This window comes from Mobula hypostoma, chromosome 17 (assembly GCF_963921235.1).
Source record: "Mobula hypostoma chromosome 17, sMobHyp1.1, whole genome shotgun sequence".
Taxonomy (NCBI): Eukaryota; Metazoa; Chordata; class Chondrichthyes; order Myliobatiformes; family Myliobatidae; genus Mobula; species Mobula hypostoma.
In genome coordinates this window covers 32169496-32191738 of record NC_086113.1, presented here as the reverse complement: position 1 = coordinate 32191738, position 22243 = coordinate 32169496, and the positions used below count along the sequence as shown (strand labels likewise).

The window sequence follows — 22243 nt, the reverse complement described above, 5'->3', positions numbered from 1 at the left end:
GCTTGATTGGCCAAGGCATCAAAGGTTATGAGGAGAAAGCCGGGGAGTGGAGCTGTGGAGGAGAAAGAAAAAGATCAGCTATGATTGAATGGCAGAGCAGACTTGATGGGCCAAATGGCCTAATCCTGCTCTTATGTTTAATGGTCTTATGGTCTCTGTAGATTATTCTTCTCAAGAACAAGTCTCATTTACTTTTGAAAGCTCTGATTGATTTTCTTTCCTCTAGCCTACTGGAGAAGAATTACAGATCCTGTCTAATCTCTGGATAAGAAATTTTTTGCTCACATCAACTTTTGTGCTGTGACCCCAGGCGTGCGATCCAGCTGTGAATGGAGCCGGTTACCTCCAATTTATCCATTCTAAACTGTCCCTCCACTCAGTACGTAATCTAAATCATATTAAAAGTAGCTGATGAAATTATGCTGATCTCTGATGCACCCTACTGGTTAATGTTTGCAACTATGAAATCATCCCATTGATCCCTAACTTCGGCTTTTCTGTCAGATCAATGGTGGAGGTTGCTGCCATTTTAGTTGATCTTAAAGGACATTATTATTTCTGAAATTAGATGCAGACTTTGTCACTTCTAAGCCATCCATTCATTTAATTTAACACTTCAAGATACTTGGGCAGGACTTAATTTGAAACTTTGCATGAATCTCTCATTGATATTTAAGATATTTTATCTGTTGTGTCTCAATCTCCTCATTTATTAGCAGTAAAGGATTCCTATTATGTTGTAAAGTAAAAATCCCAGCTATTGTACTGATGAACAAACCAGCTACTCACAAGAGTACAATGATGTTGCCTGGATTGGCGAGCATGCCTTACAAGAATAGATTGAGTGAACTTGGCTTTTTCTCTTTGGAACGATGGAGGATGAGAGGTGACCTGATAGAGGTGTATAAGATGATGAGAGGCATTGATAATCAGAGGCTTTTTCCCAGGGCTGAAATGGCTAACACAAAAGGGCGCTGTTTTAAGGTGCTTGGAAGTAGGTACAGAGTGTAATGTATTCATAGCATCAGAGTGCGTATGACGTCAGGACAAAGGGAAGTAAAAATGGAAGCCTAGTGAATAAACGTGGTTGTTCAATCTACAGCAGTGTCTGACGTCACATCAATATTACATGGTGTCAGAAGAACTCGTGAAAAAAAGGAAGAGAAAACACGTAAAATATGTCACCGTTACAGCCACCGTCAAGTTTAAGCCTACAAGGTAATCTTGCTGAGAACTGGAAAATATGGATCCAGAAGTCTGAGCTGCTTTGCACCGCTACTGGTGTAGCTGATGGAGAAAGTGCAATGTGCTACGTTTCTGCATGTGGCGGAGGAAGAGGCAATAAATGTTTGCAACACGTTTGTCTTCCAAGATGACGAGTAAGATAAAATTGAAGTGTTGAAGAAAAAGTTTCAAGATTACTGCGAACCGAGAAAAAACCTACCGTACATCTGACACATGTTTTTCACGAGGGATCAAGGACCAATAGAGACCATAGACGCCTATGTAACAGATTTGAAGAACAAGGCAAAAGACTGTGAGTTCAGACAACTGCATGATTCTTTAATATGTGACAGGATTGTATGCGGCATACGAGATGATCGAGTGAGAGGCAGGCTATTGAGAGAGGCAGATCTTACATTAGAAAAGGCAATTGATGTTTGCCGTGCCAGCGAGATCACGTCAAGTCAGGTTAAAGTGCTCAATGAAGAGATTGAAATGCACAAAATAAAAACTGTGAAAACTGACAAGAGTAGGACAAAGCCAGCTCCACAGGATGATCAAAAGGAAATTAACTGCAACAGATGTGGTTATAAACATGGATACAGAAAATGTCCAGCCTTTGGTCAGACATGCAAGTTATACCAGAAAAGAAATCACTTTGCAAAGGTGTGCAAATCGAAGGAGCATGCAAGGAAAATGCATGCTGTGGAAGAGAGTGAGGGCAACAGTGACATGTTCATTGGCACAGTTGAAGTGGAACAGGAGGTATGCATCAAGAATATTAACAATGCAGAGATGGAGGAGGAAGATGATTGGATTCAAGATCTGATAATAAACAGGAGGAATGTGACATTTAAGCTTGACACTGGGATAAAGTGCAATGTAATGTCAGCAGAAACATTCAACTCACTGGGCATCAGAGAAAGACTGAGAAAATCCACCTGCAAGCTTGTTGCATAGTTCGGCCACAAGGCGGCGCCACTGGGCAAAAAAGCACTCACCTGTGTATACAAAGGACAAAAATACAAGATCGAGTTTGAAATAGTACAGCAACATGTTCCAGCAATACTGGACAAAGCAACATGCACAAAGCTAGACCTGGTGAAGCGAATCTCTGGTGTTGAAAAAGAAAATGACATTCTCAAAGACTTTGATGACTTGTTTTCTGGATTAGGATGTTTACCAGGGAAACACCATATCAAGATTGATCGAACTATTGCACCAGTCGTGCATGCCCCGAGAAAGATTCCAGTAGCTCTCAGGGATCAAATAGTGGAGGAGCTACACAGAATGGAACAGATGGGAGTCATAACAAGGCAAATAGAACCGACCGACTGAGTGAATAGTATGGTGACAGTGGTCACAGAAAAAAAGACGGGGATTTGCATGGATCCACAAGATCTCAACCAAGCTATCAAAAGAGAGCACTACCCGCTGCTCACAGTTGAAGAGGTTGTCTCCCGCATGCCTAATGTGAAATACTTTTCAGTATTAGACGCAAATCAAGGTTTCTGGCAGATCAAGCTGGATGAAGAAAGTTCCAAATTATGCACTTTCAACACGCCCATAGGGAGATATTATTTCCTGCGTCTACCCTTTGGGATTTCTTCTGCATCAGAGGTATTCCAGAGATCTGTGGCACAAATGATTGAAGGCCTGGATGGGGTGGTAAACATCATTGATGATTTGCTGATATGGGGTGACACAATTGAGGAACATGATCAGAGACTGAGGAAGCTCCTGGAGAGAGCACGTGAATACAACCTAAAACTGAACAAAAGTAAATGTAAGATCAGAACTAGAGATCAAATACATAGATCATGTACTCAGCGCTGATGGGCTAAAGCCAGATGATGAAAAGGTCAGAGCTGTGGTACAGCTACCACCACCCGAAGACAAGAAAGAACTATTGAGGTTCATGGGCATGATACAATATCTCGCCAAATTCATTCCCAACTTATCAGAGGTCAGTGCTGTACTCCGAAAGTTACTAGAGAGCAACATTCAATGGCATTGGGAAGACGAACAAAAGAAAAGTTTTGACACATTGAAGTAGTTGGTTACCAAAGCACCAGCACTCAAATTTTTTGATGTCAATAAACCGGTGATGATGTCTGTGGATGCCAGTTCGGAGGGAATAGGAGCTGTTATACTGCAAGATGGGGGCCTGTGGCGTATGGATCATGAGCACTTATGGACTGTCAACGCCGATAAGCTCAAATCGAGGAGGAATTACTCGCCATAGTTTATAGGTGTGAGATGTTCCACCGATATGTATAGTGTAAAGAGATCCAGGTTGAGAGTGATCACAAACCACTTGAGAGCATTTTCAAAAAGCCACTCCACCAAGCTCCTATGAGGCTGCAAAGAATGCTTCTCAGGCTACAGAGGTACACTCTCACAGTCACCTATAAGCCCGGAAAAGAACTGTACATTGCTGATGCTTTGAGCCGTGCTTACCTCAAAGAGCAAAAGGAAGAGTTGCTAGGAAGAGAGCTGGAGGTCAACTGGGTCACACCTCAGCTACCCATCTCTGAGGAGAAGTTGAACATGTTCAGGAAAGCGACTGCAGATGATCCTGAAATGCAAATGCTAAGAGACATTACAATGAATAGATGGCCAACAGAAAGAAAAGGTATTCCAAAGGAAATGCAGAAATACTGGACATTTAAAGAGGAAATCAGCTATGCATCAGGACTAATGTTCAAAATGGCAAAAGTCATCGTACCAAACCAAATGAGACAGGAAATGCTCAACAGAATTCATGAGTCACACCTGGGGATAGTGAAATGTGAAGAAAGAGCAAGGGACATTCTCTATTGGCCAGGCATGTCAACTCAGATAGAGGACATTGTGTCTCAGTGTGCTGCTTGAAATAAAAACAAAAACAGCAATCCAAGAGAGCATCTGCTTCCCCACCCACTACCAGGAAGACCATGGGAGAAGATTGGCACAGATCTCTTTCACTACAATGGTACAGAATATCTGCTTTGTGTGGACTACTATTCAAAATATCCGGAGATCACCAAGTTAAGTGATACGTCCAGTCGAGGTGTCATTACGGCAATGAAGTTGCAAGACATGGTATTCCAGATATTGTCATTAGTGACAATGGTCCACAATATGCCAGTGGTGAGTTCAGAGGGTTCTCAGAAAGCTGGGGATTTCAACATATTACTTCCAGTCCAGGGCACGCTCAGTCTAATGGACAAGCAGAGAGAACTGTACAAACTGACAAGAACATGCTCAGGAAGGCACAAAGCAGCAACGGTGACCCTTACATTGCTCTGCTTGAATACCGCAACACACCGATTGAGGGTGTGGGGTTCTCTCCTGCGCAGCTGTTGATGGGACGGCGTCTGAAGTCCAAACTGCCAACATCCACAACTCTACTGACTCCTGAAGGTAATACTCAAGTACATGACAAGCAAAAGTACAAGCAAATAAAGCAAAAGAGCTACTATGACAGACATACAAGACAGTTGCCAGATCTGCATACAGGTGAAAATGTCAGAATACAGAGAGGAGACACCTGGCAACCAGCTGTGGTTGTGAATAGACATCAGCTACCAAGATCCTTCATAGTTCACACGCCACATGGTAGAGTCTACAGGAGGAACAGGAAGCATCTGCTGAAGACAGGCGAGAGGGAGTTTCCACGTACAGATGCACAGGACATTTCCACATATACAGACATGGAAACAAATGACACCAAGAGTGATGCAGACCACAGAGACACAGAGGGCACTCGAGAGACTGACACTGATGAAGGACAAGCACAGTCACAGTTGTATCACACACGGTCTGGGAGACAAGTCAAACTTCCAACTAGATACAGAGACTAGACATACATCCAGTCTCACACAGTTTGAGGCAAAGTCACACCTGTTATAAGTTCCAAGGTGTGAAATAAAAGGTTTATTACTCTATGTTAGTAAAAGAAAATACACTGCTGTTAGTATTGTAAGATACAATGCAGAATACAGTGCAAGAAGTTAAGATTTTTTTTAGTTTATGTCATGGTTGTTGCACTGTAAGAAAGCATACTTAGAGGCATTGTTTTGGTAATTCACAGTGTTGTAAAAAAAAATCTTGAGAAATCTTGTAATATATTGTGTGAGTAATCGTTGCGTCAGAGTGCGTATGACATCAGGACATAGAGAAGTAAAAATGGAAGCCTGGTGAATAAACGCGGTTGTTCAATCTACAGCGGTGTCCGAGTCACATCAATATTACACAGAGGAGATGTCAGCGGTAAGTTTTTTTTACGCAGGGAGTGGTGAGTGTGTGGACTGGGCTGCCAGCGATAAGGTCTTTTAAGAGACTCCTGGATAGGTACATGGAGCTTAGAAGAATAGCGGTACCCTAGGTAATTTCTAAAGTAAGTACATGTTCGGCACAGCATTGTAGGCCAAAGGGCCTGTATTGTACTGTAGTTTTTCTGTTTCTATTATTCTGAAAGTCTTATTAGAGAAAGAGACAAATGAACATCTTCCTGTTCAAGTGATTTCATTTCTCTTAGCAAGTATTACGTGGTATAGTAAAATTATATTTTAGTTCTACCCTGGATTAAGCAACTCGAAATATGGTTTCAATTCCTATATTGACAGCTTCAGTGTTCTGTTAACGAAAGAAAAAAAGTTTGGAAAAGCAGCAGACATAAGAATGTCTCTGAAAGAGTCAACTATAGGAAGACAGCTGAGCCAGATGTCATCTGAGGCTGAGCGCTCAGGAAGTGTGAACACCAGCTCACGGAGATCATTACAGATATCTTCAACACTTCGCTCATTCAGGCTGCTGCCCCCACATGCTTCAAATCAGCCACCATCATCCCTGTACCGAAGATCCCTACACCTTCAGAACTAATCAGCTTTTGCCTGGTGGCAATGATGACGATCATTGTGAAGTGCTTTGGATGGCATGTAATAGCACATATCAAAAGCTCCTTTCCTGTCTCCTTGGACACCCATTAATATGTTTACCGACAGAACTACTCTGTGAGAGATGTCATAGCATCTGCCATGCACCTGGCCCTGACCCATCTCGAAAACATGGACACTTATATCAGAATGCTCTTTCTGGATTTTGGTTTGGTATTCAGCACTATTGTCCCATTGACCTTGGTGAACAAAGTCCTACTCCTTGATCTAACTACAGCACTGTACAACTGGGTATTGGACTTCCTAACCAACAGACCTCAGATAATCAAGTCAAGTCAAGTCACTTTTTATCATCATTTCGACCATAAGTGCTGGTACAGTACACAGTGAAAACGAGACAATGTTTTTCAGGACCATGGTGCTACATGAACAATACACTGAACTACATAAAACAACGCGAAACTACACTAGACTACAGACCTACCCAGGACTGCATCAGAATACACAACTGCTCCTCCTTCCCCATCACCCCCACCAGCCATGAAGAAGCACATGGGTGCTCCCCAATGTTTTGTGCTGAGGCTATTACTGTATGCTCTGCTCACACATGACGGGAACGCCAAACATTGTGAAGTTTGCCAATGATACAACAGTAGTAGGGTTCATCACCAACAACGATGAGATGGGCTACAGAAAGGAGGTGGAAGAGCTCAAGTCCTGATGCCAGGCAACCATCCTCTTCCTGAAAGTCAATAAGACAATGGAGATGGTTATCAAGACAGGAGAACTCGCACCGCTCACACCCATCTTTACATCAGTGGTACAGCAGAGGAAACTGCGAGTAGTTTCAAACTCCTGGGAGTGCAAATCTCACACAACGTCTCATGGTCCCAGAACATACCATACATGATCAAGAATCTATGCTGCAGCAGACAGGAAGCCTTTACTACAGGTAGTCAAAACTGCCCAAAGCATCATAAGAACCAGCTTAAGTGTTATCCAAGATGGCACTGGTGAACCACAGTGACGTGGTGCAGGCTGCTCACAAAACACCTAAATATCCTTCTTCTGAATTACTCTCACTGCAATCTGAAACCTGCAGTTTCCCTTTAAGCAATGTACTTTTGAGCTGTCTGAATCAACTTGTGATTTCACAATCTTCTGAGAGACTCCAGAGACTGAGAGTTTTGGCCCTACGCCGGCCCCCTAGGCCTGAGTCGACATAGTAGTAGTGAGCGACTTGGCAGATTTAACTGTCAAGCATGCAGGTACGGTACCTTTAAGCAGACAGAAGTACATTGCCATGGCCGTAAGAGAGGAAGGAGAGGAGGGTTCCGAGCAGACAGAAATGCAGAGAAACGAAACTTTCTCGACCCAGTATCTTGTCAGAATATGTACAGTTGCTAGAGAACAAGACTGAGGACCTAATGGCAAGACTATTGTAGCAGAGGGGATTGAAAAATTGCTGTGTTCTGTGTTTCGCGGAGATGTGGCTCACTCTGGACTGGGTATGACCTGAGGGCTTCTTGGTGCACGGGATTGTTTTTGTTGCCCATCCTGTTGGGTCCAGTCTTTCATAGATTCTATGGTGTTTATTGCGATTGCCCACAAGAAAATAAATCTTAGGGTTATATATGGTGACATATATGTACTTTTATAATAAATGTACTTTGAACTTTGAAGGACATACAATATGAACAGAAAGATGTTAGAAAGGGGCCAGACACATCATGAAGGATTCCACCCATCCTGCTCATGGACTGATTGCCCCATTTCCATCGGGGAGGAAGCTATGTAACATCTGCACTAGGACCATCAGACTCAAAAAAAGTTACTTTTCCCAAGCAGTAAGGCTGATCAATAACTCCACCCAACAAGCAACCCCTCCACACCCCCAACTACAACCACTTTATCATTTCCTGTCAATCATCTTATGTACAGATACTCTTGTGCCTAGCATTGTTTTATAAACAATTAATCTTCATATATAGTATATATATATAGTCGATATCATGTATTCATATTTATTGTGTTTTATTATTGTTATTATTTATTTTTTCTCAGCTCAAGCTGGTAAAACCTTAGGAACAGGCATAGTCAAGCACATTCATTTGTCAATTGCTAGGAACATTCAGACTATTCTGGTGGTGTTTGTGGCTTTCTGAAGATTTACATAGATGTTGCTGTGTAGCCCTAATTGTTTAATGCTATTGAGTTGTGCCTTTGGGATACGACCTGTTGTAGATATTACTATCGAGACAATGTATGCCCTGTTCATGTTCCATTGTCTTTCAATTTCCTCTTTTAATTCAGCACATTTCTGGTGTTTTTTTCACTTATTGATTTCTGTAAGTTACGTGTGTTTGGAATGGCTATATCTATTAAGTAAATTGTTTTTGTTGGTTTATCCTGTATTGTTACATTTGGACGGTTATTATGGATCTGAGCAATGGGATCAACATACTCGAAACAGCACACCCTAATGCCTTCACCATCGTCTTGGGAGATTTTTAACAAGGCCAGTCTGAAAAAATCACGAAGCAATTACTATCAACAGATCACTTACAATACCAGAGGAAACAACACACTGGACCATTGCTATACCACCATCAAGAATGCCTACCGTGCCCTCACTTCGGGAAGTCTGATCACCTGGCTGTACTTCTACTCCCTGAATATAGGCAGAGACTGAAGACTGCAGCACCAGGACCAAGAAGATTTGGACAAGGGAAGCACAGGAGTGCCTACAGGACTGCTTTGAACCGGTGGACTGGACTGTATTCAGGAATTCATCTTTGAACCTGGACGAGTATGCTGCAGTTGTTACCGACTTCATTAAAACCTGTGTGGATGAGAGTGTGCCCACAAAGACTTACTGTACATTCCCAAACCAAAAGCCGTGGATGAACCAGGAGGCATGTTGTCTGCTGAAGGCTAGATCTGTGGTATTCAAGTCTGGTAACCCAGGCCTGTACCAGAGAACCAGGTATGATTTGCGGAGGGCTATTTCAAGGGAGAAGAGACAATTTCGAATGAGGTTGGAGGTGACATCGGACACACGGCAACTCTGGCAGGGTTTGCAAGACATTACTTCCAACAAAGCAAAACCCAATAGCGTGAATGGCAGCAATGCTTCACTACCAGATGAACTCAACGGCTTCTATGCACACTTTGAAAGGGAGAACACAACTACAGCTGTGAAGATCCCTGCTGCACCTGATGACCCTGTGATCTCTGTCTCAGAGGCCGATGTTAGGCTGTCTTTAGAGAGAGTGAACCCTCGCAAGGCAGTAGATCCCGATGGAGTACCCACTAAGGTTCTGAAAACCTGTGCCAACCAACTAGTGGGAGTATTCAAGGACATTTTCAACCTCTCACTGTTACAGGTGGAAATTCCCACTTGCTTCAAAAAGGCAACAATTATACCAGTGCCTAAGAAGAATAATGTGGGCTGCCTTAATGACTATCACCAGGTAGCACTCACATCTACAGTGATGAAATGCTTTGAGAGGTTGGTCATGACTAGACTGAACTCCTGCCTCATCAAGGACCGGGGCCCATTACAATTTGCCCTTTGCCGCAATAGGTCAACGGCAGGTGCAATCTCAATGGCTCTCCACACAGCTTTAGACCACTTGACAACACAAATACCTACGTCAGGATGCTGTTCATCGACTATAGCTCAGCATTTAATATCATCATGCCCACAATCCTGATTGAGAAGTTGCAGAACCTGGGCCTCTGTACCTCCCTCTGCAGTTGAATCCTTGACTTCCTTACCGGAAGACTACGATCTGTGCGGATTGGTTATAGCATATCTTCCTCGCTGATGATCAACACAGGCGCACCTCAGGGGTGTGTGCTTAGCCACTGCTCTACTCTCTATATACCCATGACTGTGTGGCTAGGCATTGCTCAAATACCACCTATAAATTTGCTTATGATACTACCATTGTTGGTAGAATCTCAGATGGAGACAAGAGGGCGTATAGGAGTGAGATATACCAACTAGTGGAGTGGTACTGCAGCAACAACCTGGCACTCAACGTCAGTAAGATGAAAGAGCTGAATGTGGACTTCAGGGTAAGACTAAGGAACATATACCAATCCTCATAGAGGGATCAAAAGTGGAGAGAGTGAGCAGCTTCAAGTTCCTGGGTGTCAAGGTCTCTGAGGATCTAATCTGGTCCCAACATTTTGATGTAGTTATAAAGAAGACAAGACAGTGGCTAGACTTTATTAGGGGTTTGAAGAGATTTGGCATTTCAACAAAAATACTCAAAAGCTTCTATAGTTGTACTATGGAGAGCATTCTGACAGGCTGCATCACTGTCTGGTATGGAGGGGCTACTGCACAGGACTGAAAGAAACTGTAGAAGATTGTAAATTTAGTCAGTTCCATCTTGGGTACTAGCTTACATCTTCAAGCAGCAGTGTTTTAGAAAGGCAGCATCCATTATTAAGGACCTCCAGCACCCAGGGCATGCCTTTTTCTCACTGTTACCATCAGGTAGGAGATACAGAAGCCTGAAGGCACACACTCAGTGATTCAGAAAAAGCTTCTTCCCCTCTGCCATCCGATTCCTAAATGGACGTTGAATCTTTGGACACTACCTCACTTTTTTAAAATACAGTATACAGTATTTCTGTTTTTGCACATTTTTAAAAAAGTCTATTCAATATATGCAATATTTATTTATTTATTTATTGTTATTATTGTTTTTATTTTATTTATTATTATTATTTTTTCTCTGCTAGATTATGTACTGCATTGAACTGCTGCTGCTAAGCTAACAAATTTTATGTCACATGCCGGTGATAATACCTGATTCTAATTTGATTCTGATTCTATAATAACGGATTGGTCGTAATATAATTTGTGGGACTCTGACTCTAAAGCTGGATCAGGCTTGTATTTATAGTCCGATATAGTTTCTATTATGAGTTTGTATTTTAAAGCAAGATTTTGATGAATGATGCTTGCCTCTTGATTGTACCTGTGTAAGTAATCAGATTGAGTTAAACTGCTACAGGCTCCTGCAATGTTTTGGATTATTTCTGGTTTTTCTTGGCAGTTTCTACATTTAATGTCTTGAATTTGTTGGTTTATTATGTTTTTTGGTATTTTTGTGTTCACCACCTGGTCCTGTATTGCCACAAGGAACACGTTTGTTTCTGGGAAGATGTCTCCAAGTCTAAGCCAGGCATTGGACATCAGGTCTGCTCAGATCATGGGGATGTCTTCCATGGAGGGTCACACTTTTCCATTGATTAACCTTTTCTTCAATAGTGAGAAATTCTTCATTTTTCTGGGTTGTGTTCCCATTTAAATTAGGTGGTGTGTACTTCTTATCAGAATTGCATATGCTCTTGTGGAGTGCTGAATCCTGTTTTTGTTGATGAAAATATATCCTTAGAAGTTTTATCTGACTGTTGTGTAGATTTTTAATGTCTATTATTCCTCTTCCCCCTTCTGTACGAGATAATATTAATCTAAGCACGTTCAGGTGTATATAATGTTTTCTGAAATTTGTCATTTCAGTTCTTATTTTTTTTTGTAAATTTTCCAGATAGGTTTCAGACCAAGATATTATGCCAAAAGAATATGTTAATATGGGTGTAAACCTCAGGTTTGGCCAGCTCGTGTTCGTCTAGGGGAAAACAGCCTTTGCCCCCCCCAAACTGAGAAATCACCTTTGTGTGAATGCTATGTAATGTACTGCCTAGTTACAAACCCACAACGCAAAATATCAGGCAGTACACCATATGCAATGAAATGATTGAAATTTATGAATTGTAATCTGAATATAGGGTTAGTAATGAAAATTTTAAAAGGGCCCAAAAAAGCCAAAAGTGCCTGTTGGAGCTCACTCGGTTGCCATTCTTCCACCATCGAACAGTTGTCATTGCCTCTCAATTCAAGAAATAGTGTGGATTAACAGTGAATTCTGGTCATGCCAATGACACTCAAAGCATGTGAATGTAGCACAAATATAAATCTGGTTACTTATGCCTTATCATGTAGTCAGTGTCTGCCCTAGATTCACTCCTAGGCTTGATGACTCTGTAATGGCACTAGGCTCAGCATACATTGTCAAAGTGTACCAAGCTGAGATGTTGGTTAACTACTAACCTATGGAAACACAATGTGATGAGAATAGCGGTAAGTTAATGCTGAGGTAGTCCCACAGGCTTGAATTGTTGCAGTAGGATCTGCATGAAATATGATAGATTCTCTGACTTCTTAATCTTCCTTCCTTTGATGAATCTTGCTTTGAAGATTCAAAGGTCCTGGTGTGCAGTTTTGTGTTCCAGTTTTAGGGAAATATCTCCATAATGCTCCCGCCAAGCCCAAGAGTATTTCTGAGTAGTGAAGGAAAGTCTTTGAAGTTAGTGGTGAAAGGTTATTGGGAGCATCTAGGAATGAGGAGTTGAGGTTACAACTAGATCACCTCGAAGTCCATTAAAAACATTTAAAAAACAAGAAGCTTCAGTGAAGAGCAGAAGCAAATAAGGGCTTTCAGTGGTATGAATATACACTGAAGTATAAAATTGGATTCTTCAATCTGGAAAGGAGGCAGAAAATACTCTAAGGTTCTTGCTAGATATCAATGAAAATGAGCCTGGCGTTATGCTAAGATCACAAAGGAGTGTTCTCAGTAGATCAAGAGCAAGCCAGAGTGAGGCTGAGATAGAATCAAGGGTGCATTATGGGAGGTTCTGGGGAAATGACCCATTAACATGATTTATAACCAGATTGGAAGCACTGGGGTATTGGAAACACCTGCAGAGGATGTTTCTGAAGATTCAGAACCTTGCATAATATTTAGATTTATTCCTATGTTAATCATTATAACCAGGTTTGGTAGTTCATACCCAAATGCATCACCTGACAAAGGTAGCAAAGTTCTTAGTGTGAATATGTTCATTGATTGTGGTGTTGTTCTTTCTATCTTTTCCCAGTTAAACATAAAGTAGATTACATATGTATATGTAGTTTCATGATTTATGTATACTTGCTATTGTGTGTGACTATTACTTTAATATTTTTTGGGGAAGGGTTTCACTATTATCTTAAGCAGAGATGTTACATGGTTAAAAATGGCTATATTTTAAACCATGTAACATAACTAAATTGAGGGTAATTGCTGCAAATGAAAACAAATTCCTTTGATACTCCTGATACAGTGCAAGTAGAACTCCATCCATGGTGTTTTCTAAGCCCTCAATTTCTTTCCTCTTTAACTGACAAATAATCGTGATATCAAGATTTATTAAAGTAAAAGGTAACTTGTGCAAGAAACAATAAACTCCTTTTATTTCTTTCTTTCACTCTTTCAACCCATAACGTTCAACATTGTCAATAATTAATAGCAGAATTTCTCAATCCCAGGACATGTAGACAAGAAAAAAATTACAGAAATGATATTGAATTCAAAAGCAACGCAAAGTTAATCACAAATGAAAGCACAGCTACGTTTGTGCTGAGAAGCCAGTCTGAAGTTGAGAGGAAAAAACATTTCAAGCATTTCTGATATGTTGCTTTCTGATTTAGATTTCTTAAAATATCTCATTATTTTACATCAAAACTTATCATCACATTTACTAAACAAAGGCATCATAAATTGCAAAGGCAATAATTTTACTTCAAATATATTTTCTAAAAAAGATTTTTTAAAATGAAATTTATATGTACAAAGGGAGCAAGAAAGTAGCTGGGAAAAGGGTAGATGATTAAGGAAATAAGAGGGAATTTATGTATGGAGCGATAGGAAATGGGTATGTGCTAAATAAGTACTTTGCATCTGTATTCATGGAGGAGAAGAGTATGGATGGTGAGAGTAGGGAGGGATAAGTTGATATTCTAAGGAATGTTGATAATACTGTGCAACTATTTATTGGCTTGAAAAACATTAAGGGAGATAAGTCCTCATGGCCTGATAGAATTTATCTTAGGGTGGAGGTTGCTGGGGCTCAACAAAGAACTTAGCAGCATCTTTAGAAGGCTGGGCAATAGATAATTGTTGTCTCTTTGTTTAAGAAGGGCAACGGCAACAAACTGGGGAATTTTAGCCAATGAGACTCATATCGGCAGTAGGGAATTATTGAAGAAGATTCTTAGGAATAAGATTTACACATGTTTGGAAAAGCATTGGCTTATTAGGGAGAGTCAACATGCCCTTGAATGTAGAACTTAATGGAACAGTACAGCATAGGAATAGGCCCTTTGGTCCACCCTGTATGCACCGACCAAGATGCCAATCAAAATAATCCTATTTGTACGCTCCACTTTTATCCCTTTGCTCTCTGACTATTCACGTCCTTGTCCAAATACCTCTTAATTGTGGCAAGTGTACCTGCTTCTAACAATTCCACAGGCAGCATGCTCCATGCAACTGCCACTCTCTACTTAAGAAGAAAACAATAGACAATAGGTGCAGGAGTAGGCCATTCAGCCCTACAAGCCAGCACCACTGTGAACATGGCTGATCATCCACAATCAGTACCCTCTTCCTGCCTTCTCCCCATATCCCTTCACTCCGCTATCTTTAAGAGCTCTATCTAACTCTTTCTTGAAAGAATCCAGAAAATTGGCCTCCACTGCCTTCTGAGGCAGAGCATTCCACAGAACAAAACTTGGCTCACAAGTCTCCTTTAAGACTTCCCACCCCCCCATTATAAAATCTGTGCCTTGTGGTATTGATATTTCTGCCCTGGGATAAAAGAATCTGAATCCGATTCTGACAATTTGCCCTCTCTACGCCTTTCGTAAATTTATATATTTCTATCAGATTGTCCCTCAGTTTCTAATCCTCCAGTGTCTCCTTATGGATAATATTCCCTTATCCAGACAAAATCCTGGTGAACCTTTCCTGGTCTTTCCAGATCCTCCACATCCTTCCTGTGGTGTGGCGATCAGCTCTGCACACAATGCTCTTTGCATCATAGTGGGCGGAAACATATCAGGCCAGAAGGCCTGGTCCTCTGCTGTACTGTTCTACGTTGCATGTTTTTACCAGTTATTTGTTGTATCATTTCCATCAGATCCTTCTAAATTGGTATTCCTGCTGACACTTATCTGCGTAGGACAAATCAGACTATATGGCATGCAATGGCCGCAGAAATAAATTAGGTGCCTTCTAAATTTTTCACCAACAAAAGCATAAAAAATGGGATTGAGGCAGCAATGGAAATAAGCTATGCTGTAAGAGACAGTATATGCGTAATCCATTTTTCTATCATAATCACAGTCCACAGCATCTAGTATATTGAGCTCCTCCAAAGATCTCAAAAAAATCACAACGTTGTATGGTGCCCAACACAAGAAAAACACCACTACAATGGAGAATATTACTCTTAGAGTCCTGTGCTTCTGTACTGTTCTGCACTTTATTATTGTTTGAATTATCCTAAAATAGCAGTACACAATGATGATCAATGGAAGAATAAAGAACAATGCATTTTGTTGAGAATTTTTTAATAGTATCCATGGAACTGATTTAGATTTTGGGTAAGTGTTGTCACAAATTAAGACATCATTATCGCCCTTTGCAGATTTGGAAAAGAGAAACTCAGGGATGGTTGCGATTATACTAACTAGCCAGACAACAGTGCTCGTTATTGTTGCGTAACGAACTTTTCTGGATCTCACAGCACTTACTGCATGAACAACTGCAAGATACCGATCAATTGTCATCAGTGTTAGGAACATTATACCACTGTAAAAGCCAATGTTAAATACGCCACTCATTATTTTGCACATTACATTCCCAAAGATCCATCCCATTATATGATGCACTGCCCAGAAGGGGAGGCTAACAGCAGAAAGCAAATCTGAAATGGCAAGATTAAGAATGAATATATTTGTAATTGTTTTTAGGTATTCATATTTTACCAATATCACCAAAACCAGTCCATTTCCAAGTAGACTCAACATTAGCACAAGCGAATAAAATGGAGGCATCAGTTGCGCTGTAAAATCGTTGACGGCGTCTTTCTCACAAATATATTCATAATCATAGTCTGCATATTCCGTAGTGTTGTCCATCGTTGGTAGTTTAGAAGGAATCTGCTTTTCAAAAGAGATATTTACATCATTTATACATGGTTTGCCTTTTAGTTCATTTAAAATTTCACAGGAAATAGCGTGCTACCTTTTCATTAAATTCTTTTGCCCTTTTTACTCGATTAAACCTTTGTCGAAATAATTCTTTGTATCAGAATTTTAACCTTTTAATCTTGCCATCCTATGGTGCAATTTTATGGCCTGAATTGCTGTGGAAGTTCTACTGGTGTTCCTCAGGGCAATAATCAGAAGCTATCAGGAAAGCACCCTAACCAGGATTTCAGAAGTCATGTAACCTGCAAAGGTCTTTTAAAAGGCAAATGATAAATAGGGATCAGATTATGGACAATGATTCCCTAAACCAACAGACTGAATGCAAAGGAATTATTCCATTTACAAGAATCCATGGGTAAACCATACTACAGAAATGCAGGTCAGAGAGGAGATCAAATTGCTGAATTGTATCAGATGTAGGAAAGTCCTGGTAGCAAGGTCAAATGGTCCTGGAAATGCAACTGTATTAAAGATTAAAAATTAACTTTATTTATCATGTGTACTTGAAACATATAGTGACATGCATCATTTGCGTCAGTCTAAGGATGTGCTGAGGTTAGCCCACAAGTATTGTAAAGCTTCCACACTGACATAGCATGCCCACAAATGACTAACCCTTACTAACCTGTACGTCTTCGGAATGTGGGAGGAAACCACAAGCTCCTTACAGGGAGTGGCAGGTATTCATGTCACATAACTGGTGCAGTAGCATCAGACTTATAATCTTGAATGACTCTGTTAAAAACATCAGTGCCTTCCTCCTTGCTACAGACTTCGGCCAGAGGGCAGGGAATATCATTCCTCACTCCATGGCCTTGAAGTATGCTTCTTGTTGACTCAATTCACCGTTCAGAAAATCGCAAGTGAATATTTCAAATGATTTGTGGAGTAAAATTGAGGAGTCAGGTTAATTCTGTGGTAATGTCCAGCAGGGACATTAAATATGAAGATTAGTAATGCCGCTAGCTCTATAAATTTATGCATTCTATACTGAAGGAAGAGTGTTGTGCTACTTATTGATGCCTGGACTAAAACCTAAATTCCCGAAACTATTTTATTATGTGATTTGATGTGATACAGCTCCCAATATCCCAATCAACTTTGATACTGGCATATTTTTATTCTCTTATTCCATAGTAACGAATCTGGTGCCACCAAAGATGTGTGACAGCTTACTGGTATCCAGGTCCTAGGACGTGGCACTACTTGGTGCTCGGACAATTTAAATACCAGTCCAGATAGATTGGAAGCCCGAGTGTCGGATCCGGAGGCAAGGGTTGGGTTGACTTTGCTGGCTGTCCTGCGAATGTTTATTCCTTTCTCCATGGTGCCAAGGCTGTGAAGTTACCCAGCTGCTGTGAGTTTCTCCCCCGCTGGTGTGGTGAGCTGGGGGCCAAGGCTTTGGGCCTACTCTGGCTTCTCTGGGTATGGATCCTGGGACAGGATGCTGTTGGCTTGCTTCTGTTGTTTGCATGATGTGTGTTTTTTTACCTCTCTCTCTCTTTCTCTGCTCCATGGGGTTTGGTCTTCTTTTGTTGGAGTATTCAGGTCTCTTGCTTTGTGGCTGCCGGTAAGCAGACAAATTTCAAGGTGTATAAATTATATATTCTTTGATAATAAATGTGCTTTTTGAATTTGAATCAGACCTTAAATGTGAAGTCATGTGTCTTACATGCTAATATCAACTGTGCACTTGAAGTTCAGTCCTCTGACCTCCCATGTACACAGTCGATCCAAATATAAAGAGCTTACAGATGAAGTGATTAGCTTTATTTGTCACATGTACATCAAAACAAACAGTGAGATGTGTCACTTGTGTCAATCCGAGGACGTGCTGGGGGCATCCCTCAGGAGTCGCATGCCTCGGCGCCAACATAGATGCCCGCAATTTACTAATCCTACCCTGTACATCTTTGGGATGTGGCAGGAATCTGGAGCACCCAAAGGCAACCCACGGGGTCATGAGGAGAACACACAAACTTCTTACAGACAGCGGCAGGATTTGAACCTCGATCACAAGCACTGTGAAGTATGATGCTAACTGCTACACTACCAGGTCAGGTGCAGTATAGGATTTGCCGAAGGAAGGTGCTGCTGGAGCAACACACACAAAATGCTGGAGGAACTCAGCAGTTCAGGCAGCATCGGTGGAAATGAATAAGCAGTCGACTGCTGGACTTCATCCGGATATAGCTGAAGGTCTGTCAAAAGTTGTGAATAGTGTTTCTCTTAGATAAGGAGGCAGCAAACAACATGTCAAATGATCCAGTCCATGGTTCATTTCATTCACAAGAGTTTTATTGCCCCTTTCTCTCTCTCCTCAAGGAAAAGTTACCTTGTGAGTTCATTCAGCTATGGTAGTAATGAGAATCAACTTTCTCAAGAAGAAGCGTGAGATACACAAGGAGGCAGTCAGTTTACACAAATCTTTGGCCCAAAAATCGTTCTTTTATATTTGATATAAGCCTATTATCTTCCCTTTTCTGCAATCTTACCAATAATACCTTTTGTTTTTTTTCACTCCTTACCTAGCTTCCTCTGAAATGAGACATCACTATTTGTTTCAGCAGGTCGTTGTGACAGCATTCTGCCTAATGGCGTTGCGGTTCTGCTGTAGTAATAAAACAGGAACGCATCCAATCTGTGGCACTGTGCAGCTTCCAAATCTGCTAATCACCTCACAGCTTTGAGGCATGTTGGTTTTAAAATCAATAATGGCAAAGATAATTTACAGAAATTGTTTAGGATAGACTCAGAATAAAGTTAATAATGAGTGATGTAATGGACCTGACTGTCACTTTCCTGGGAACACAAATGAGGGAGGGAACAGAACGACTGATATATTTTCAATCTCCTAAACCTGATCAGAATTCTTTTGGCTAATTTATATTTAATAAACATATAAATGTTTATTATCTTGAAGTTTCGTGGGGCAAACGGAGATGTAGAATGGTAGCAGAATAGGACTTTCAACCACCGGGCAATTTTACCATGACAAAATCAGTTCAGCTAATTTACTTGAATATTTACTGGCAGCCCAGAGCTTCATCTCCAGTGTAAAATGAAAATAAGTATCTCTTGCGGAAGTATTCCTTAGCTAAGGTGTTTAAAACTCACTGGAGCTCCAGATCAGCAACTCCTTCCATGTAAATCTAAGTCAGATACTTCTAGCTCCATTACTTGGAGACATTTTAGCTAGCACTGTATTTTAGGGCAAGTACTATGAAATTACAACCTCAAGTACTTCTCAGGTCAAAGAATGCCTAGCTGACTCAGGCTATTTCCACTCACCGAAAGCTGTGTGCACACAAATAGTATGTACAGAACTTAAAATTCTGAATTGAATGAGAATGAAGGGGTCAGGTTGGAAGAAGCCGGTGAAATGAGGAATTGGAACAGTGAGAAGATAAGTTGCACAGGTTTGGAACGCTGCCTCTCTCAAAAACAAAAAAAAAGGCAGCGTTCACAAAAGCTTGAATGATCTTGTAAAAACATTCAAGGTGAGAATATTGCCAAATTTTCTTCTACTTTTCGTTCATCTGAGGTATGAGGGCCTTGTGCCAATCAACCTCACATTGTAAATTAAATTGTGAATAATGATATGAACTATCTTAAGGGATAACATTCAGAAACTTGACTTATCCAGTCAAATTTGTTGTTAAACAAATATAATCCGATGGCAGCAAACTCAATAGAATATTAACTTGGATTAGATGTCATTAATGGTAACTTTTGGTTCCAAGGTTGTCGAGCCGAGGCGTGGTATGGGGACAAGCTCCCACTACCTAAAACTGCCCCTCGCCGCATGCGCCTCAAATAGCCTCTGACAACCAAATCCAACTCCTAGCCTTCTCGTGTGGTTTAGCCTCTAAGCCCAGCGGAACTGTTTCTACTGACAGGAGAAGGGGCAAAGGTGGGTCCTGGTGCCTTAAAACCAGTGCTTTGGGTGGATGGAGCTCGTCAGCTGGGGAAGGCAGTCCACCTAAGAGAGGGAAAACTCTGACTTCAAACCTCCGCTGCCTTGCGGCCATACCCACTCAAGGGAAAGGCTTTGGGAGTAAACCCTGAAGACAAATCCGGAGCTGGAGTCCCTAAGGCAGTCCGACATTGCCTTCAACCTCATTCTGGCAACTACTGCGACGACACTGGTGCCAAGCTGTATCGGCCCTTGCCCTTCCCTTGGACTACATCGGTATCGTGGAGAGGGAAGACTTGCTGCTTGGGCAACTGCCGGTCTTCCATACAACCTTGCCCAGGCCTGCGCCCTGGAACTTTCCAGGCACATATCCATGGTCTCGCAAGACTAGCGGATGCCACCAAATGGTAGCTTGCAATGAAACCTACAAAGTGAGGGGGATCAGTACATTGATTTCAGATGGCGTAAATGAAAATGGATTATAGTTTAAACAACAGGAATTCTGCAGATGCTGGAAATTCAAGCAACATACATCAAAGTTGCTGGTGAACGCAGCAGGCCAAGCAGCATCTATAGGAAGAGGCGCAGTCGACGTTTCAGGCCGAGACCCTTCGTCAGGACTAACTGAAGGAAGAGTGAGTAAGGGATTTGAAAGCTGGAGGGGGAGGGGGAGATGCAAAATGATAGGAGAAGACAGGAGGGGGAGGGATAGAGCCGAGAGCTGGACAGGTGATAGGCAGAAGGGGATACGAGAGGATCATGGGACAGGAGGCCTAGGGAGAAAGACGGGGGGGGGTGACCCAGAGGATGGGCAAGAGGTATATTCAGAGGGACAGAGGGAGAAAAAGGAGAGTGAGAGAAAGAATGTGTGCATAAAAAGGAGTAACAGCTGGGGTACGAGGGGGAGGTGGGGCCTAGCGGAAGTTAGAGAAGTCAATGTTCATGCCATCAGGTTGGAGGCTACCCAGACGGAATATAAGGTGTTGTTCCTCCAACCTGAGTGTGGCTTCATCTCTACAGTAGAGGAGGCCGTGGATAGACATGTCAGAATGGGAATGGGATGTGGAATTAAAATGTGTGGCCACTGGGAGATCCTGCTTTCTCTGGCGGACAGAGCGTAGATGTTCAGCAAAGCGGTCTCCCAGTCTGCGTCGGGTCTCACCAATATATAAAAGGCCACATCGGGAGCACCGGACGCAGTATATCACCCCACATTATAGTTTAGCAGTTTTCTTTCTTTTACTATTGTAAGATCAGTGAAACATGTACTCTTTCTTTTTGCTATTTGGTGTGACTTGTCAGTTTTTCTGTGCAATGGGTGGTGGGGGCACGTGGCCAAGTGGTTAAGGCATTGGACTAGTGAGACCTGAAGGTCGTGAGTTCAAGCCCCAGCCGAGGCAATGTGTTGTGCCCTTGAGCAAGGCACTTAATCACACATTGCTCTGTGTTGTGTCCTTGAGCAAGGCACTTAATCACACATTGCTCTGTGATGACACTGGTGCCAAGCTGTATGGGTCCTAATGCCCTTCCCTTGGACAACATCAGTGTCGTGGAGAGGGGAGACTTGCAACATGGGCAACTGCAACTGCAACTGCCATACAACCTTGCCCAGGCCTGCACCCTGGAGAGTGAAAACTTTCCAGGCGCAGATCCATGGTCTTGCAAGACTAACAGATGCCTTTAGTGGGGTGGGGGGTTGGGGGTCCATTTCTTGCCGTGTGAACAATTTGTTTTTCTGCGTGGGGAGGAGGTTTCATGTTACCATTTGCAAGTTTTGTTTTTTTTGTGCAGAGGGGTTTATATTTTTCTTTGAACGACTTCCATCATTTTTTAGTTTTCTGGCTATCTGGAGAAGATGTATTTCAGATACATACTTTGATAATAAATAAACCTTTGAATCTTTTTAGAAGTTGAAATTAATTATCAATAATCTTGAAAAACAATACTTAAATGTTGTGCATCCATTTGTGGGTATAATTGGATGGTGCTTTTGGTGTTTTCTGTGGACTTTCTCAGGATGCTGGAGAAGATGGTTATAACATTTTCTAGATTTGGCTCCAAATGGACTTTTAACTGAAATGAACTGCAAATATTTCAAAATGA

At 41.6% G+C, this 22243-nt stretch overlaps 1 protein-coding gene across 3 annotated transcripts in view; it reads right to left on the bottom strand.

The window, feature by feature from the left end:
• Positions 1-13423: 13423 nt before the first annotated feature.
• LOC134357712 (C-C chemokine receptor type 2-like) overlaps positions 13424-22243 on the bottom strand; it is a 33851-nt gene continuing 25031 nt past the window's right edge. For all 3 annotated transcript variants that reach the window (XM_063069332.1, XM_063069334.1, XM_063069333.1), the window contains exon 3: positions 13424-16173. In XM_063069332.1, the coding sequence (XP_062925402.1) occupies positions 15118-16152 (1035 nt within the window). In that variant the 5' untranslated portion in view covers positions 16153-16173 and the 3' untranslated portion in view covers positions 13424-15117. The remainder of the gene's footprint in view (positions 16174-22243) is intronic.